This window comes from Ambystoma mexicanum, chromosome 14, assembly GCF_040938575.1.
Source record: "Ambystoma mexicanum isolate Mex_15411 chromosome 14, UKY_AmexF1_1, whole genome shotgun sequence".
NCBI classification, from domain to species: domain Eukaryota; kingdom Metazoa; phylum Chordata; class Amphibia; order Caudata; family Ambystomatidae; genus Ambystoma; species Ambystoma mexicanum.
Genome location: NC_090940.1, coordinates 545,293,275 through 545,313,456, shown reverse-complemented (window position 1 = coordinate 545,313,456; position 20,182 = coordinate 545,293,275). Strand labels below are relative to the sequence as shown.

General features: G+C 46.6%; 1 protein-coding gene across 1 annotated transcript in view; it reads left to right on the top strand.

Moving 5' to 3' along the window:
* TRIP11 (thyroid hormone receptor interactor 11) overlaps nucleotides 1–20,182 on the top strand; it is a 1,018,241-nt gene that overhangs the window by 711,913 nt on the left and 286,146 nt on the right. The window contains exons 12-13 of the mRNA XM_069637842.1: nucleotides 9,930–10,070; nucleotides 10,568–10,761. Of these exons, the coding sequence (XP_069493943.1) occupies nucleotides 9,930–10,070; nucleotides 10,568–10,761 (335 nt within the window). The remainder of the gene's footprint in view (nucleotides 1–9,929; nucleotides 10,071–10,567; nucleotides 10,762–20,182) is intronic.

The window sequence follows — 20,182 nt, the reverse complement described above, 5'->3', positions numbered from 1 at the left end:
GTTAAGAATTAATATTTTGCCATTTTGCCTGTGGTGTATGTTAAAGGTAGACCCATACAAATAAGGCATGAAATCTTTTAGGATTGCCTGGGCAGATTTCTAGACCCTCACACATCCAAATACTGCATAGCCTACTAATGTTCCTATTGTGAGCTGCATTGTAACTCATTCCAAACGATCCCATTCTCATTAGAATGAACCTATTTTTTGTACATCATGCATTCTATGGTCCACCTGTGTCTTGGGAAAATCCAACTCGGGACTCAAATCTCAGATGATGTCTGTTCTGTAAATATGTAAAAGCGGCACTGCAGGTTAACACAGAAATGGACAGCACATGATCTCCAAACACTCCCAAACTGTTATGTCCCGCTCCCACTACAACTGCTTATGTAGACTTTTCAATATATCGATTCAATGCAACGAGCAAAAGAATTCATGACTTCATTAGGAAGGACTTTACTCCCTCCAATTAATACACTAGATCTATATGCGAAGATGGAAGTGCTCTGGTCTACTAGGGTTACTTCTACCTCCTCCATGAGATATCACCATAGATTTGTTCTCATTTTCTATTTAAGACTCGCACTGTCTTATCAACACTTTGTTACCAAGACAGGTCAACCAGTATCAGAATAAATGTTGTCAGCATGTCCGAAATTACATAAACGTGTGCTGAAGCAACAGTAAGTCATCATGCGAGTAAAGCACAGCTTCTGTGAGCCAAATTCCAAAACTCCATTTTGACAGAAAGCATATATGCAAATCAAAGTGGAGTCTCTCTAACTATACCAGGTTGGTGCAGGGAATGGAAGGCTGCGTTTTCTTCAATCAGTACGTTTCTCATCATTTGACTTCACTTGAAATTGCATTTTATTCTACTTCCTTTTAAATCTTCATTACAACTGCATTTTCCCTCCATAGGAATATCCCCGCCTCCATAGGACTATCCCCTTTAAAACTAATGACCACCAGTCTTTGCACCTCTAAACATTCTGGATGATCCGTTCACACTGTCCTATGTCTTTTGCAAACATTTCTTCTGCGATTTTCATTAATAACAACTTTTCATGAACTTTCAGTGTCTCAAAGGTCTTCTCTTCCAAAAATTTAAAAGCACACTTGATTAACAATATATGCAATACATTGCCAATAGGAAAAAATCAAAAGAGCTCCATGTATTATAGAGGCTTCTAACAAACCAATCGAACTGGTGATCCAGGACCAAAGAGACCACCCAATGTAAGTGTTATCTTTTTGCAATATGGCCACCGTTTTTCTGTTGTTGGAAATATCAGTGACATTGTCCTCCTAATTTGGGATACATGTACAGCATTTGTATCCCGCAAGAGCACAGATGCCACCTTCTGAGGGCAGAATTGTGTCGAAGGCCATTTGATTCTGCAGTACCATATTGCGTATAGCTACCTGCTCATGAATGATCAAGGAAAGGGACATTGAGGTGTCATTTCCCACTTTCTCCAGCAACCGGGACACTTTCAAGCTCTTATCCCAATTTAGGTTAACACCTAATCTAGGCATTATGTACCCCAAGCGGTCAATGAGTTTCCCAACCAGATTCTCTTATCTTTTTCGGGAGGGGACGGTAGTTTTGGGGAGTACCTTATAGCAGGCAGAACATCTCCCATGCAATAACCTCCACTCCAGTCAATAGGTAAATAGCTTTATGCTCTAGTTCCACATATACCATGTTACGTAGCATAATCAGAGTTAACAAATGAGAATCCTTTATCAGAAAATAAAGTAACAATGTTAATATCTACACTACAGCTGGTAGATAGAGTATCTACTACAGCTAATGCCCTTGAACAGGGAACCCTGATTAGTGTATGTGCCAAGTTTGATACCTTCACCTTGTCGAGAGGATGGGAACCCTTGCAGCTTGGGATGGGAGGCCTATCAGTGAGGAATCCAGAGGCAGTTCTACCCTGGAGAGGGAAGCCAGCAGTTGGAATTACCTCAATTCCCCTCCTCTGCACAAGAGCCAACTTATATATGTGCAGTACCAATTTTCATCACCTCTGCTTTGGAATCAAGGTGCTGGCCAAGACTTATATTTCTTTTCTATAGAAACACAAACACAAGACAGAGACTCATCAGCGCCCCACATCAAAATATCTGAACACTCTGACGAGTGAGAGCTAACTGGAAGAGACGGGGGTCCTGCACAGAAGCTCTATGTAAGCATCACACAGACAGCACTGCTGAAGGGGCCTAATCAGAGCGTGGAGCCAGAGCTCCTACGTGGCTGTTGCAATGCTGCGCATCTTGTGCTAGCCTCTGCTTGCACGACAGCCTCAGCCTGCCTGGGAATGAGACGGTTGCAGGGTCCCTGGTCCACCAGCGGCATGAAAGAAAACCTCACCGAATAGAGACCCGGCTTATGTTCGGGTCAGCCAGGCCAGGCCAGATCCCACTAACACCAAGGGGGGCATGGCTACACGGACCAACATTGCTGTTCTGCAGCGGCTCTGCACTGAGAAAGGGGAGGACTTGAGGCACCATATGAAAGCTTTCTTGTACCCAACACCTCCACTAAGACTGAAGTTCTCTACTTTCCATCCAGCAGGCTATCTCTTCCTCTCCCCTTTTCTATTCTTCTCTCCTGACTACCCTCCATACTCTGCTTCTGACTACCATCCAGTATTTGATAGCATAGAGACAGAAATGTGTGACCATAGCACATCAGATAAGGAGGGAAAGGAGAAGAAGATCTGAGTGTCATCAGAAGAGAGTTGATAGGAGAAGCCATAGGAGGAGATCAAGGTGCCAGGAGTAGATGTATAGAGAGTGAAGAGAAGTGGCCCCGCGAGTGCTCTTTGGGGGAACACCCAACAGTAATGGTGGGTGAGTGGGGTGGTAAGGCTGTTCCTGTCCACCTGGAAGTGACTGAGAGCAAGTTATGAAGCAAACTAAGCAAGGGTCTTTTAATAAGAATAGGTGAACGGGTAGCTAGAGTGGAAGAGATGTAGATGTTGAGATTGAGGAGATCTGACTCAGAAGAGTGCAGAGGTCGGAAGCCAGCTTGAAGAGGATACCAGAGGTTGTGTGTGTGTGTCAAGGAACTCAGTTGAAAACTAAATGCGTTAGGATTTTTTAATAGTGAGGTAGACGAGGGACAGGACGAAGGTTGGCAGGACAGTTGGGATCTAGGCCCGGGTTCTTAAGGACATGGATGACTGTAGCCGACTTGTAGGATGATCGAAGTGTGGCACTGTCAAGAAAGGAGTTGGCGATGGAAGGGAAGTAAGATGTGGACCAACACTGAGAGCTATGAGTTTCACTATGTGTGGGGATAGTGGGTCGAGGTGGGCACATGCACGGTTAGCCCTGAGTAGAAGGGCAAGAATCTGATTACTTTTAGTGGGGGCAAGGGAAGACATTGTCGCAGGAGATGGAGGGTAGAGGGGTGGGGAAAGAGAGCAGATGGGGGATAGAAGGTCATTAGCAAGGGTATTTTGAATGCTGAAGCAAAGTAGAGACTTGTCAGAAAGAGTAGAGGAGGAGGGTTTAAGAGGTGAGATAATTGAGTTGAAAGATTTTTGGAGGCGCCTAGTTTGAGAGGATTGAGACGAAATGAGAGCGAGATGGAAGTCGGAGTCGAGATCAGAGGAGTAGTTTTGTAAGAGCAGTCAGGTAGAGTTGGAGATCTATGGAGTGCCTAGATCTTTGCCAAGTGCGAAGCTTTTTTTCTCATTGTTTTCATGGTGCGGATGGTAGGTATACTCTAAGGCCGTGGATGAGAGGATTTTGGAGTCAGTGTAGTAAGATGGAATTGCAAGGAGAAGGGAGCATTAAGAGAAGTGTTAAAGGTATTGGAGGCTTTATCAATGGATGGAACAGTGAACTTTGCATTGGAGGGAAGAGAGGTAGGTCCGAGAGGTAGACAGGGAATTTGGAGGATGGAAACCTGTGCTTGGTAAGGGAAGCAATAGATGGATAGAGTGGGGTGGAAGTAGGATTCGAGATTTAGGCAGACACTGTGATTAGAGGTAGAAGGAGCGGTGTAGATATTGGAGGCAGATAATTGTGATGAGAATTGGGTCAATGGAGTTATCATTTCAATGAGTAGGCAGAGAGTAGTGTGGCAGGTCAGAAGAAGAGCACAGACTCTTAAGTTTTCATCTCACTGTTATTGTTTATTAACGGAAGTGTGAGAAATCCTATCTTTGCCTGTGCTAAGGGTGTTCCCTACCTAACAAAGCTAACTAAGGTGCTATGTCGGTCATCAGCGAGAGGCCAAATCAAGATCGGTTCACTGTCCACTATATCTTATCCTAACCCTACTACTGTTAAAACAACAAAAGTACGGGAGAATGATTCCCTTCTCCTGTGAGATGACATTTCACCAAGTTCATTTCAAAAAAGTATCCTTGCGTAGTTCTTGGTAACTATTTTATAAAGTCATACAGTTCTACTACTAGATTCAATCATCTTTCAGTTGATTATTCTTACTTCCCTTCTTATTCTCTTATAGTTAATTTTGTCCCTCTCCTTTTTTGGGGCAACTTTGCTCCTTTCTCTTTAGTCAAACTTAAGATCTTCCTTTTATTTAATGTCCACTCTTTATCTTGACTGGGCTGAGTATGAGCGTTCCAGTAATGATCTTCAGTCCCCCTTTCGGGTTTTCCGTTTCCCCCGTTGCCTGGATTGTTCGGGATAATGTCACTGGGGTGCGTAACAGCCTGTGATCTTCACTTGTCAGGTTGGCTTATTTCTTCGGCAGTGTCACAAATGGTCTTTTCGTTCCTCCTTCTGTCGGTTCGCTCCAGATACCTCAATGAAAGTGGTATCGGTGTTGTTAATGGACCTCCAGGTCTACCGCGACTGGCTTGCGGTCACGCCACCACTTCGCTCCTGCTCTGGATCAGGATGCCTTATATTTGCCTCAGTCTCTCGTGTCTCTTCTCTTTTCCCTGGCCATGCATTGGGAGTTGTTTTAAGCTTCTCTCTTACATCGGACGCTGCATACCTCGGCCAGCGGATTCGAAACTCTTGGGATTTCTTTTTCACAAATCTCCACTTCCAAGTTTTATGCACTGCTGTGGGACTTCCCCAGCGTACTGTCAGTCCTTCTCTGTTTGACTCATACTCTTTATTCTTTCAGTGATTTTTCTTTGTCCCTGCTCCATATCAGTTTTCCTTAATAGGTACCAATAGTGTATTTGAATAACAATAACAGATTCTGACTTGTTCTTCGTCTCTTTCTTCACAGGATGGTAAGGAAGGAGGGTTACTGAGATGTTGCTTAGGGAGTTCCTTATAAGAAAAGGAGTCCTTGTTTCTGCCCCCCGTACCCTCTCCCATACACCTCCCCAGAGGGGGAGTTTCTCCCCGTGAGGTCCTGCTTGTCTCTACCCCTAGGGAGGGTTTGCGTAGCGGGCTCACCTCCCTAGCCTCATAGGGAAAGGCGTCCCGCTGGGGAAAAGTTTGTTTATTTATTTGGTATTGCGCGCCAAACTCTTAAGTAGCCGGGCGCAAAAGAGTACACAAGAGAACTTAAGCTTCATTACAGTATTTGGCATGAGTATATAAAACACATAGGCAGCAACACATAGGCAGAAATATATATAAGAATATATACAACAATATATACAGAAAATATATAAAGTGACAGAATTCCATGATTCGTCACAGTAGACGGATGAGGGCGATTGGTTAAGGAGTAGAGAGCTAAAGCCGGTGTATAGAGAAGTGGAGAGAGAGGGTTAAGTTAAAGTCACCAGTGACAATGAGGTGATTATGGTGACGGAGGGAGTCTATTAGTTGGAAGAGGTGGTCAATAAATTGACAACCGGGACCACGTGGCCGATAGAGATAATATGAATCCCATAGGGAGTAGTGATTGTGGAGATAGTGTATTTGAAAAAGGGAGATGGGAGAATACGAGAGATAGGAAAGTTTGGATGATGCAAACAGTCCTACACCACCACCCTACCAGTTGGGAGGGGAGGAGTGGGTGAAGGGCAGGGTCCTTGTTAGGGAGAATTCTCAGAAATGTGCTTATTCCCTTCTACCTTAGAGACCCGCAGCTCTTTTGCTGGACTTTTGGACTTTTAATTTTTATCCTGGAGAGAGTGAGACCTTTTTCATACTCTCTCCTGCATTTTTGTTTTATTTGAACTCTGTGTTTCTTTTGACTTTGGAGTCTGACAAACTCCATAGGCATCATATGTTACATTGTGGCACACAGCACCTTCTGTGCAGTGACACAGGGAAGTCTTTTAGATTTCCCAAAGGTTTAAATACTTTCTCTTGGATAACTACTGTTTCCAAGAGCAGTGAAATGAAGTTGACTTTACTTACATTTGTAACTTTCTAGACCCAGCACACACGATCTTACACTAGGGTGCTGGAAGGGTTACTTAGTATCCTCTTTGTCTAGTTTCTCATGTAATGTGTTTGTTACCCTTTCTACAATTAATGGCTGGTGGCAGTGGTTTACTTTTAACTACCATTGAGCATTTCTACAGCGGGCTACAATTGCAGCTGCAGTAGTGCACCCATGGGTGCCCATTTTGTCAAAATGACCCTGGTCTTCTTTTTTTGCCATTTCTTGTTGGTCAGGTCCTCCTTGAGATTTACTCTGCACGCCAAATCAGGTTTGGTCCCTTTGTTCGTTTTGTCTTTGGCAGGATTCACTAGTGAAGCCCGCCTCTGGCTCCAGCGTGTCTGGCAAGGGCAGGAAGTGAGGGAGTTGCCCGAAACTCCCTGTGCTTAATCTCCTTGGTTACAGGAATGCACTCAAAGGTGATTGGCTGGCTGACTGGCTGTCCTTGGAGGACAGTTACCCTGCTGTGTGATTGACAGGTAGGCTGCGAATGAATGGATGGAACCTGCATAAAAGGCGCAGTCTTTTGGCTTGGAAGGCAGAGTCGACCACTGGACGTAGGAATCCGAAGAAGAACTTGGAAGAGGCGCCTGCTGCAACTCCTGGACCGTTGGTTTGCCCGGTGAAGCCCTGCTGCAGTTCTGAAGCTCCGAATTCGCCTCGACTTGACAAGCCCTGCAAAGGACGACTTCTCTCCTTGGGTTAGTGGGACCAATCGACCCCCAGACAAGCTCATCTGGAAATTCTCTCTGAGCTGGCTGTACTTCCATTGCTGCTGCAGGAACCGATTGCCAGGGAGAGGAACACCAGCGGCCAGTGAGTGTCTTTAAGTCTGACCCGAGCACCAGGAAGATCATCCACACTCCCAGGAAGCAGGACTAACCAAGCCTGAGCCACCTCAACAGAGGGCTGGACCCCAGATACGAGGAAAGTCCATACTGGTATCCGAGAACCGCAGTGGTGCTATTTGCAAAAGGCGCGAGAAGCTGAAACCGTGAAGTGCTTCTTATCTGAAGTTTGCCCATTGCTTCTGCTGACCTTCAGTTCGTAGTGCAGGAGTCCCCAGACGCCCTCCCTCTTGTCTCCACGACTGAGGCCCAGGAACAAAGGATCTGCAGACCTACACCTTGAACAGAAGCCAGCTGGAACCAATTTCTTCAGACCTAAGGTACTGTAAACTAAGGGGTTGCTTACCTCTTGTGCTGTAGCCTTGCTAGCTCTCAGTTGAGACTTGCCTTGGTTACTTTTGCAGAGTTACTTGCAGCTTTGCCCCTCACAAGCCTCCCAGCTTGTGGCCGTACAGTGATTTCATTTTCTACAAAGACTTCTAAAATATTGTGCAAGACTTTTTACTTACCTGCAGAAGAACTTCAGCTCTCCTAGACTTTGCTCAATTAACAATGGCTGTCCTGGCTCTTTGATAGACTTCTATCCTCTGACCTTGTAGTTTAACTATCCATCACAAATTCTATATTCTATAACTTGTGTAACTGGAAAAGGGTTAATTTACTTTGCATTGGGGGTTCAAAAGTGCTTACCTGCTTCAGAATATTTGTTAACCATCGTTTTATTCTCTTCATCTTTTCCCTTTTGACACTAACCTCAGTATTGCTCTAAATGTGCCAGTGATATATATCAATGTCCACAGTGTCCTAGTTATCTAAGTCACCTCAGGGTGTAGGAAGTGTCTGTGTGCCATTCCAAATGGGTATCTACTGATTTATTGAACTTGAGAGTGTGTTTATTGAAGTATATTTTTGTTACATATTTGCTCCCTTCTAAGGACGGCTTATTCAAATTGACTGTTAAATAAATAATGGTTTAATCAAGAAACTTTGAGTGTAAGAGTTTATTTGAATACTTGTCACTGTGAAACTCTGTGTTACAACCCTACAGCTCACATTGGGACCCCTCTGGGGATAAGCCTGGCTGCTCAACCACACTACCAACCTGTGTAGTACCGACTTATACCAAAAGTTTGGTTACCTATTGCTTGGAGGAAAAGGTTGATGTAATCTCCCACAGAATACTGCATACAATCTTGCCTAACAGTCGTGAAGGGCAGCAAGGGTTGCAGAGTCTGAGGGAGAAATCCAGGTTTCTGTATGGGTAATGAGATCAAGAGAGGGAGAATGGGAACGAAGGAAGTCAGAGGTAAAGGAAGTCTTGTTACAGACAGATTGTGGATTCAAAGAGCAGTATAAAGATAGTGAGATGTAGAAGTAAACTGATATTGAGTCTATGAAGGCGGTACATGCAAGAAGTGGAAATGTGATGAAAGTTAGGGTTTAGCGGTTTTGTGAATTGAGAGAGGTGAGTAAGAAGATGGGTTGGGAGTTGAAGAAAAAAGATAAGGATAGTAGGAGAGTTGAAATAGTTTCAAATAGAGGAGAATCAAGTGAGAAGTAGAAGAGGAAGGAAGAGATAGTAAGAGCAGTGCATGATGAGGGCTGTGCTGAGCAAATACTTATTTGGTACTCAAAAGCAAGTAGCAGGATACAGCAAGGCAATAGCTCAAAGGCAAATAGGCTGGAGAATGGCCCTTTGCTGGTAGCCCTTTGCTAAGTCGACTAGCACTGAGTCGCCCCAAAGGAAGGAGTCAAGTACTGGATGTGGTGAGGAGCATCCAATAGTGGGAATGGGTTGCAGTATCACCGTCCTGTGGCAGGGCTGGCCCGGGAGATGGGGTCCTGACCCGATTGCCCTGTTGGTCGCTTGATGGGTCTGCAGGTAAAGCACAATATGTTAATCTTATTTCATACAGTAGTTATCAAGCAGTACATGCCCTCAGGCATATGGTCTCCTTTATCATCTAACTGAGGCTACATGCTTCGGTTGCTGATGTAAAATGTTAATAGCATGTAATCATCCAGCAGAGGGTAAGAGCGCAAGTAATAATAGCCACGTGAGAACTGGGCCTATAGCTTGCATGTTTTTTTTTGTTTGTTTTTTTGTTTGTTTTTTAGCTGGGCCAGTTCGTTATGGCTCTGACACAAATTCCGGCCTTTAAATGTAAAATGCAGTGAATAACTTAGAAATCTGAAACCATTGGCTTTCACACTGCTGGTTTGTCTAAGCCTCCTCCAGAGCTCCAGTGTTTCCCATTTTAAACAGAGGTTGCTTTCCCGAAATCACTGTTGAGACCTAAACATTTCTACAGAGAAGTCTGAAGTAAATGAAGGTTCAGTTTTCCCAAAAAAAGCAATGCCAGGGAGTCTTCAATTCACATATACACATATTTTACATGGTATAACCGCTCAAGTTGATGAAATAGCTGTGTCATCTCAGCAGTTTTTACCTGTAGTATGAGGGTTTTGAAATTGTGAGCAGGGTACTCCACTTTTACCTATGGGTCAGCTTTATCCGGTAACCAGGTTACTCTTCTTGTTTGTTAATATTATGACTATGCCCAAAGCATATCTATAACGAATGGCACATTCAACATTGTACAGTATAACATAATGAAATAACGTAATGTTTATTTACATATTCTTAAAGCAAGTGTGATAATGTAACTGCTGTCAGCCATGTGTTTTTTACAACATGTCTTTTTAAGGTACTATTTTTTTATGTTTAGGGAAAGACGGGAGAGTTGAATCAGATCCTGAACGAGGTAAGGTCCATGCAAGAGAAAGCTATTTTGTTTCAACAAGAGAGAGACCAAGTCATGATGGCCCTCAAACAAAAGCAAATGGAAAACAGCGCACTGCAAAATGAGGTACGACATTATAATTATTATAGTAAGTAAAGTTGTAGTTTCAGACCATATGTTATGTGATTACCTAGCTAAGCTTTTCTTGTTGGCAGTCTTCTTTTTCTGCGATTTTGGTTTATGATCTCAAAGGGCCAATTTGTGGATTATGGCAAAACAGTAGGAAAGGTAATGGGTAAAAATAATCATCTATATATGGGAATTTCTATGAGGCTTTGGATTGCTTCCAAATTCTTTTTGTGGATCTTATGCCCATTGCCGTCTGAGGTGGCTGTCTGCACCAGTCTAAAGGAAACATACTGTTTATTCACCTGGTAGAGGAGGCATCGACCAACTGCCGTTAGTGGTGGATACATGATCAATCGGGTTAATGCTGGTGGATGATGGAACTAGGATGTTGGCATAGTTCAAGAAATGCACTTCTTTTGCCCTTTAAGTAAATATTTCTTTCTTAAGCATTCCTGCAAAGGTTTGCATGTGATCATTCTATTTGTAATGTTTAGATCCAACATTTACGAGATAAGGAGCAGCGATTGAAACAGGAGTTAGAGAGGTTACGCAACCATCTCATAGAAATGGAAGATTCCTACACTCGTGAAGCGTTAGCTGCTGAAGACCGAGAAGCTGCCTTAAGGAGGAAGGTCACTGTATTAGAAGAAAAGTTATTGTCATCATCAACTGCTGTTGAAAATGCAAGGTAATATTACTCTTCCTTCCAGAGGGCCAGGTATATTGACAAGTTGACCACTGAATAATTGCTTACTTTTAATGTACTCGGATTAAATAATTGTATTACTTATAATCAGAACAGATTTGCTTTAACATATTAGGTTCAAATCTCAGAAAAGTTACAGATCTGCAATTAATGTTACAACAGCATAGCGTAAAACAACAATCTTATGTAGCCAAAAACATTGATAATGGAGGATGAAGCCCAACTGTGAAAGAGATCCATACTCTGGAATTTTATTCTTCGTAACCACCCTACATCAGGTCATTGTTCACTCATTTTATAAAAGCTCCTTAAGAAGCATCTCTTAATCATGCCTTTGTTTTGTAATGCTGAAGTGTGCGAGGTCCTCCCCTACACTTGCAGTTGTTTGGTCTTTGCAAACAAAGCACTTTGAAATCATTTGGGGTTGTTTTACCAAAGCCTAAATGTTTGAGGGAGAAAAGACCTAAAATTATTTTTTCGAAATATTCTTTGATCTTTTCTCCCCTGAACATTACCGACTTGCCCAAACCCCTACCCACACCCCCCACCCACACCTCTACCCCTACCCCCACCACACCCCCACTCTCCTACTTACCTTGCATTCTGTCTCGCTCTGTCCCTGCACCGCCAGTTGCCTTTCACTTCTGTGATCGGGAACTAGCACCAAACAGTCCTTTCCTTTTTTTTTCTGTGTCCTCTGCAGGTGTTTCCCCCGCAACCCCTGCTCACTATACTGTATAGTACATTGAGAGGGGAGTCCCGGGGGGACACCCCTGTAGCCCTTTTTTATTTTTTTGGGACTGTAGGACAACTGTGGGTGACACCCCCCGCTACTTCCACTCACAGTATAGTGAGCAGGAGTCGCGGGGAACACCCCGCAGCCCTAGACCGAATCCAATAACCTACCCAACCAAAAGTCAGCCTTTTAGAAGGTCTAACATTTGGTAGTACCTTCTTTCTGACTTTTGGTTGGGTAGGTCATTTGGATTCGGTCCTTTTGGCCTTCCTGTCAGACGTGCTGCAATCTACGTAATATAACATTACACCATGCTTAATGAGACTTTTGACCTGTAGGTTGTAGATTTGAATCTGAGCCAGTTTGCCATTTTTCAAAGGTTATCCTCATGTGTCTGCTTATGTTATCAATTTGAGTAGTCCGTCATGTTTTAAATGAACAGGTGGCTTCTTCGTATACCATATTCAGATCAGTGGCGGAGCGTGAGCTTTTAAAGTGGTGAAGGGTACTTGTCAATGCAATGTGCAAGTGAGCCTAGATCGTCCCTCGTGGAGTTCAAGGGGTTCTCCCACAAAAGTTATTTTTTAAAATGGGTAATTTATCAAATATGGATCAAAACGATACATCTACTCAATTTTTGTGTCAATGTGCAGTCTGTTTTGTGGGGAATGCAAAACATTATTCCAATACAGGACTAGTGCACTCCTCCCTTGTTTCCCACCACAAGTCGCTGACATCAGCATGTCAGATGGATGTCTCGGGTGTTTCAGCTTGGCTGAATGCTGAAAATCTCCAGCCGTTGCTGTATGCTGCCCGATGATGCCATTGTTATAATAATAATAATTTAGCATTTATATAGCGCTACGAACCCTCAGGTATCCGAGCGCTACATATTATTACTGCTTATTTTGTGATGTGTGTGGTGCTCATTTATCTACCTCGGAAGGATGAAAGGGTGAGTTTGGCCCTGCCGGGATTGGAACCTGCGTCAGCAGGCTCTGCACAGATGTCTACTCGCTGTGCTATTGGACAGGATATGTTATGAAGCCGGTACCAGCTTTTCCTTCTGAAGGCAGTGAGGTGATGGTGAGACATGTTGCAAGAGGAGCCAATTTGTTGTATTTGCTCCTTGCTCACCATTTTGCTTGTCTGATTCCTCTGCCTCTCCACCATATGGCTTTAGAGGTGTCAATAGGAGTGGTACAATAGACAAAGCGTTTAATGGTGAATACATAGTATTTCTGTGCTTGGAGGCAGATCAAAGGGGCTTGTGCCTCGCTGGCTATTCCATTCCCTGACAGCTGAGCCTCTCAGCCCTGCAGCACCACTGCCACATGCTAGTGTAGGGAGAGGGTAGTACACGCTTCCTGCCTCATGTTATCAATTCAAAACCTAACTACCTGTTGCTCAGATGCTTTGTTGCCTGTGCACCTGGGCTAACCCGCCATGCCAGTGAGGCAGGCACCTAAGGCGAGGGGAGAGGATGTGAGTAAACTGGTGTGCCAATATATTCTCTTCTTTGCTAGTTCCTCTGCATCTTTTGACAGAAACCAACATATGGTGCCAGGTTTATTGTACCCTGATCCTAAAATCGAGGAAATCTGTACTCTGAGAGTGGGGCAGGGCCTAAGAAGCAAAGACCAAAAGGCATTTGCATTGAGAGCCGGTTACTATATTCAAAGGAGTCCCCTGTGATGTCCAATTTCTTCAGTGCCCCTACTGCCCGAGGTAAAACCAGTGCACAGATTGATACCATACTGTATCTTCAACTTCCTGATCCTCTGGGATGATCACTTTGGAACACCGTCAGACTTCAAACATCTGTTTCCTGGATACCTCCTCCGTCAGACATAATCTCAATGCATTTTTTTTAAAAACTTTGGTTTTATTAGCATTTTCTGAATACAACAAATGGACCATGATGGACCCTTAAAAGATCCAGAACCCAACTCCCTCAACCCCCCCAAGATCCCCCATCCTAACCCTCCCCCCAAATAAATTTCCCCTTCAAACCAATAACTACAAGAGCTTCCATTCCCCGGTGCTGGGGTGCTGAATTGTTTGTTGCCATCACCGTCGACTGTATAGCGTCAGCTGCGCCCCAGACCGTAGGTCACCCCTCCTAAGGTGGGCACCACACATTCCCCAACCTACCTCCCCAGCACAGTAACATCCCCACGGTGACATTAAATCCCCCATCCCCACGTCTGTTGCACCCCATACCAGTCCGCTTGGAATGCACTTAAGTTATTGTTAACCATGGCCGTCAATTTATCCATGAGGAACATGTTGTTTAATTTATTCAACCAGTCATCCTTGGAGGGGGTCACCGGGCACTTCCATTTCTGCGCTAGGGCCACTCTACTCGCCCTCAGCATTGTTTCCCACATTCTTGGGTACCTGTGAATTTCGGCTTCCTCCGGGGGTAGGCCTAACAGCATCGTCATGCGGGTTTTGTGGTAATAGTTCCTCCGTTACCTCCGCCATCCAGGCCCTCACATCTTTCCAGAACTTCTGGACTACTGGACAGTGCCACCACATGTGGACCCTTGAACCCACCTGGCCACATCCCCTTGGACATTTGGGAGACACCCCTGGGAACATCTTCGACAGTTTGAATCGGTCCCTATGCCACCCTTGCAATATCTTAAAATTATGCTCCATGTCTGATGTAAGTAAGTTCCAATGAAACAAAATTTTAAATATCCTTGCCCAAACGTCCTCCGAAAGGGCCTCCCCTATTAACTCATTCCAAATCTTGCGGAATCCGCTCCTCTCCACTAGGCTGTTGGTGTTCAGGATTTTGTACATCTTGGATACTGACCCCTTTCTCGTTGTAGCCGTGTCCAGAAACATTTCAAAAGGAGTCCGCTTTCTACTCAGATTTTGCCCCCATGACTGATCACAGAGAATGCCCTTCAGCCGGAGGTACTCGAAAATGGAAAGTGATCCACCCCCAAGAGCCTCCCTCATTTCTTCATACAGAAGAAATTCACCCTCTTTGAACATTTGCCCAGCCCATTCCAACCCCATGTCCGACCAAGATTGGGCATTTCGAAACCCCCTACTCCTGAGTTTGAAGGGGTGTCCCCAGAGAGAGGTCTTCGGAGAGGGCCACGAGGTTAGGTGAGCAGTCGAAGGACCCTCTTTCCAGATCGCCCAGAGTACTCTAAGGGTTGGGTGGACCTTCAACCTACTCGGGATGACCCTGCGTGGGACCCACAAGAGATCACGTACCTTAAAGGGGTGAGCGTCCATATCTTCTAGTTAAGATCAATAAGTTCTCATCCCTTCTTTCATGTGTTCCACCAGGACCCGTAATTGGGCTGCATGGTAATAGAGAGGAAAATCTGGGAACCCAACCCCCCCCCCCCCCCTCCCTGGGGAGAGTCAAAGTATCCCACCGGATCCTCAGGGTTTTCCCCTGCCATATAAACTCTCGCACCGCTTTCTGTAGATCCCTAAAGGTTTGGTCGGGGACAATCGTTAGGAGAGCTATGAAGAGGTACAGCAATCTAGGCAATATATTAATCTTTACCGCAGTCATGCGGCCATACCAGGACAAGATCATCCTTCTCCAGTTCCTCAAGTCGGATGAAATCTCTGTCATTACTGGGCCATAGTTGGTTGAAGCTAACCTAGAAAGGTCCCTGGTAATGAGAACGCCCAGGTAGCGAACAGAGTCCTTCCCAACCACCACTCCCTTATACCTATCCAGGGGATCCAACCTCGGGTCTCGAGCCCTCATGCAAGTATCACTGACTTTGCCATGTTAATTTTCAACCCTGAAAATTGCCCAAAAGTGGTCATCAATGATAAGAGAGCGGGGAGCGAGGAGTCAGGCTGCACCAGATATACCAGGATATCATCTGCAAACAAAGATAGCTTGAACTCCACCTCGCCTCTCCTAATCCCTTGGACATCTGGATGGGCTCTCACCGCTATGGCCAGGGGTTCCAACGTAAGGACGTATAATAAGGGTGAGAGCCGGCATCCCTGCCTCGTCCCCCGTGAAAGGGAGAACGAGTCAGATAGCACACCATTCACTTGGACCCTCGCCTTTGGGGCCCTATATAGTGTAGCTACCCAGTTCCTAATATTTACCCCAAAGCCCATTCTTTGGAGGAGTAGTTCCAGATATCTCCATTCCACCCTATCGAAAGCTTTCTCTGAGTCTAGAGAAAGCAAACACGCCTCCAGGTCTGACTCTTGGGCATAGTGGATCAGATCTAACGTCTTACGGATATTATCCGAACCTTGCCTCCCCCTGATGAAGCCCACTTGATCCCTGTGGACCAGTGTTGGCATTATCGCATCCATCCGCTTCGCCACCACCTTCACTAGGATCTTCACATCTATATTGAGAAGCAATATGGGCCGCTAAGAGGGGCATTCCGTCGGGTCTTTCCCTTCCTTAGGCAGCACCACTATTATAGCCCGCATCATGGATTCTGGCAGGATTCCCCCCTCTATCACCGCATCAAACACCCTCACTAAATACGGAGCTAGGGTGGAGCGGAACCTTTTGTAAAAGTATACAGTGAAGCCATCCTCACCCGGTGACGTCCCCCCCTCTTCCCGCTAATCGCTTGCTCCACCTCATCCTCCGTTAAAGGCCCCTTCAATCTGTCCGCCACCTCCTCTGGTAAGGCCGGGACCTTAATGGTATTCAGAAACCCCTCAATCTGGGTGTCTTCCCCTTTATATTCAGCTGAGTATACCTTTTCGTAAAATCGACTGAAGGCCTCACCTGTACTCGGGGTGTCATAGACCATCGACCCCCTATCATTTTTCACTGCTTTTACCATTTTACTTCTCTGGACCTCTCTCAATTTCCAGGCTAATATACTGTCCGCACTGTCCCCCTTCTCATAATATTTTTGCTTAACCAGCTGAAGGCTCCTTTCTGTTTTATGTAGGAGGAGATCCCTCAGCTGTAGCCTGTAATCCTCCAGGATGGCCGCACGCTCCCGGTCTAAAGGTGCCTCTGAGGAACCCCCCAGCTGGAGATGGGCTATTTTCTCTCTCAAAGACCTCTCCAGAGTCCCCCTTTCCCTTTTTTTCTGGGCTCCCATTTTAATAAGGGCACCTCGTAAGGTCGCCTTGAAGGTGTCCCATAGTGTGTGCATGCCTACCTCACCATTTGTCATTCAGTATGAAAAAATCCACTATGGCATCCAGGATCTCCTGAGCCAACACGTCATCCTTCAGCAGGGAATCATTCCATTTCCATCGCCATTTTCGAGGACCCCGTCATCCACCTACTATGGCAACCCGTACCATATCATGGTCAGACCAGGGGACAGGATCGACCCTGTGGCCCGAAACATAAGGGGACATGAGCTCATCAACCAGGATGTAATCATTTCTAGAATACGATTCATGGGTCGCAGAGTAGTGTGTAAAAGAAGGGTCTCCGGTCCTGGAACTCAGGATTGTGTCCGCCAGACCCAGTTCCGCATTAACCTTCTGAAAGATTCGGGCCATCGCATCGTCCGCCGCCCTATTAGCCTGAGATCCCAGCAGTTTCCGATCAGTGGATGGGTCCAGGACCATGTTGAAATCCCCCCCCCACCACCACGGAGCCTTGTACAAATAACTTTAGACGGGCCCCTACTTCCTCCCAAAATTATGCCTGGCCTTCGTTTGGACTATACACCACAGCGAGAGTCGGTGGGGAACCCTGTAGAGACCCTCCAACCATTAAATATCGGCCTTCCGGATCCCTCATTATGGCCTCCTTGTCAAAGCCCATGTCCTTCGCCAGTCACAGAAGAAGTTTGATTAGTTTCCAATTGCAACAGCGTGTCCTCCACTTTGCTCACCCTCTGGTCAATTTTTTGAGCAATGTCTGATCTCATGTGACTGATTTCCTGCAGAACTGCCGCAAAACCCCTTTCCATTGCAGAGGCCGACTGTGACGTGGACTCCAACTGGGCCATTCCGCTATCTCGATCCAGGCCTTTGCTGCTGCCCTCCCGGTACCGATATTCCTGAAGGTTTTTACGCCAGCTCATCCAGCCACTTTGTGTGCCCCACTGCCGGATCAGCCGCCGTCTAGAGGGTCACAGGGCGCCCCCTCAGGCCCCGCCGCGACACCTCGTCACCACTCCGGCCGTTGGGATGCCGTCGAAGAGTCAGACCGTCCTCCGGGGTCACATCCACTCCTGGGCGGGCAAACACCCCACCAGCCACGGGCGGGGGCCTCACAACCCTTCCACACCACTGCCGCGGTCCAAGATCCTCTTTGTGTTCCGTGAAGGCGACCCCACACATACACTCCTGGGTGGGCACACGCCCCACCAACCACAGGCGGGAGCCTCACACCCTTTCCACACCACTCCGGGGGCCCAGTGCCACCTTCTTCCTCCAGGGAGAAACCCACCAGTCCGACCTCACGGTCTTCGCCAGGGGAGAAGGCTCCCCCCTCCAGCACTCTTGGGAGGGCACTCGTTGCGGGCACAGGCCCCGGGGCAATCACCCCCGCGGAGTCGACTCGCCCACCCTCCGCATTCTCACTGGAGCCTCTCAGCAGCCTCGGGCCTCGTGTCCAACCAGTAGCCCCTCTCCACTCCCCAAGCCCCGACACCCTCTCAAGTCCCCAGTCCATTCAGGTGTCCTCTTGCGGGGGGGGGGGGCGGGGTCACTGGGCGAGTGACTACTGGGGAATGGGCCGGAGGGCTTCCAATCTCCTGCTCCGTAGTGGCTGTGTCTCCTTACCTCCGGGCCCCCCTCCCTGTTCAAGCTGACGGCCACCTCGGGCAGAGGTTCGCTCTCCTCCGGCCCCCCGAGGGGCTCTGCGTGAGGTGGATCCAATCCTCCAGGCGACCGCCTCCTTCCCCCGTGTCCGTGTTCCCGCACCCGGCCGGGACTCCTCCTCCCACTTCGGATTTGGGCCGCCCAAAGCCGCTCTCCCCTGGACAGGGGGGGGGGGCTCTGCTCCCGCTCCACCAGCGATCTCAATGCATTTATTAAAGCATGTGGCAAGAGTATGATCATTGTCAGTTTTTAAACCGACATAGACCCAGTCTATTCATGGCAGACCTCTTTCATCACTCCTTCAGAGGTAATTTTCTTCTTTTTGTATTGATGTGTTCCTTTTAGAATATAAGGGGGTAGTGTTGCCCTCTTTTTTGGTAAGGGGGGCCTAAGTCATGAGGGAGTCTAATATAGCAGCAACAGGGACTTGGGCTACCCCACCTGTCTGGCTCTGGCCGGGAAGGGATTCAGCACACTTTGTACAGATCCCTATAGGTGGTCTGTGCATAAGAGAACACCCAAATTGCTTTTCATACAATAACAAATTTATACATGTGACTAATAAAAATAGCATTACAAACCTATCATCCGAAACCTTTTGTTTGCCCGTAATTGCCGGGTAGTAATACACTGCTCAAGGCATCTCACATCAACCTCATACAATGGAAATTTGCATACAGTTTATGCAGTCTGGGTTAGTACATCAGGTGACTTTCAAATGTGGTACGATTGTCTCCACATCTGTCTAGTCGGCACTCAGTGGTGTTTCTGGCACCCTGTCAATAGCTAGTCTACAGGTGCCGTCTGCAGGACAAGTGTAGGGGACTTGCTAGTGTCCGCGATGTATCACAGTGATGGACATCTAAAGGTAAGGAGGTACAAATTAGAAACTCGGTGTGTCTCTTCAAGGACCATGGTGCCTGGAAAATGTGCTGGGCTGTATCATACCTGAGGCATTTCTTTACAGTGTCACAGGTTGGTGAAGAAAACAGTTTGAGTTCTTCGCTCCAAGCGCCTCCTGTGCACTTTTGTTAAATTCAATCCTGTGTATCTAGGATTTGGTCCGCAGCTGGCTAGCTGTAGGACAAGATTATTAATATCTAGTGAGATGTTTTTATAAACAAGTTCATGCACTAACATTTACAGTGCAAGTGCCGCCAGTACTGGCTGTGGTATGTACCCATTATTGATACATGGTGTTTGGCTATGGTGCAGTGCTGTGAAACACCCATCGACTAAGTGCCCAGTGCATTGCTGGTACGTGTGCATGTGAGCGGGGGGGGGGGGAGGGCGATTGTGAAAAGATCTTCACCCTGCTTCGTACGAGCCTCTAAGTGTATTGTGCTCCATGCGCTCTGTGAGACTCCTATGGGTTAACGTGAGCGGCGTGCGAACAGGGGAGTGTCTAAACGTGTTCCCCTGGGCTTCCAGGTGTGATCGTGGAGGAGCCTATGTAGCTGCTCTCAGTGGTGGACGGAGTCTTACTTATTGTTCTAAAACGGCAAAGTCGTAAACCGCTCTGAGTAGCAGTATCTCGCTTACCTGTGCGCACTGCTGCAGATCGCCGTGGAAATGGCGCTGTCTGCAGCTGCGCGCATGCATGTCTGTTTTGTGTGCGCATCGTTCGAGGGTGCGCGTCTAAGTGTAATGCGGGCATGTGCGCTCGTGATCAGTGTCTTCGTGCGGCTGAAATGGAGGATTAGTGTCTCAGCCGAAGACATTGCTCTGTGCGAACTACGGGACGCTGTGTGAATGTTGGTGCATGCACTGTCCACTCTGTTGGATGCAGGAACACCTTGGCGCATTGTTATAGAATTTTTTTTACTTTATCACATTTCGTTGTAGGTGCCACTTTGACTCAGTTGGATCGCAATTGTATGTATACATTGTCATATAGTGCTAGTGTTT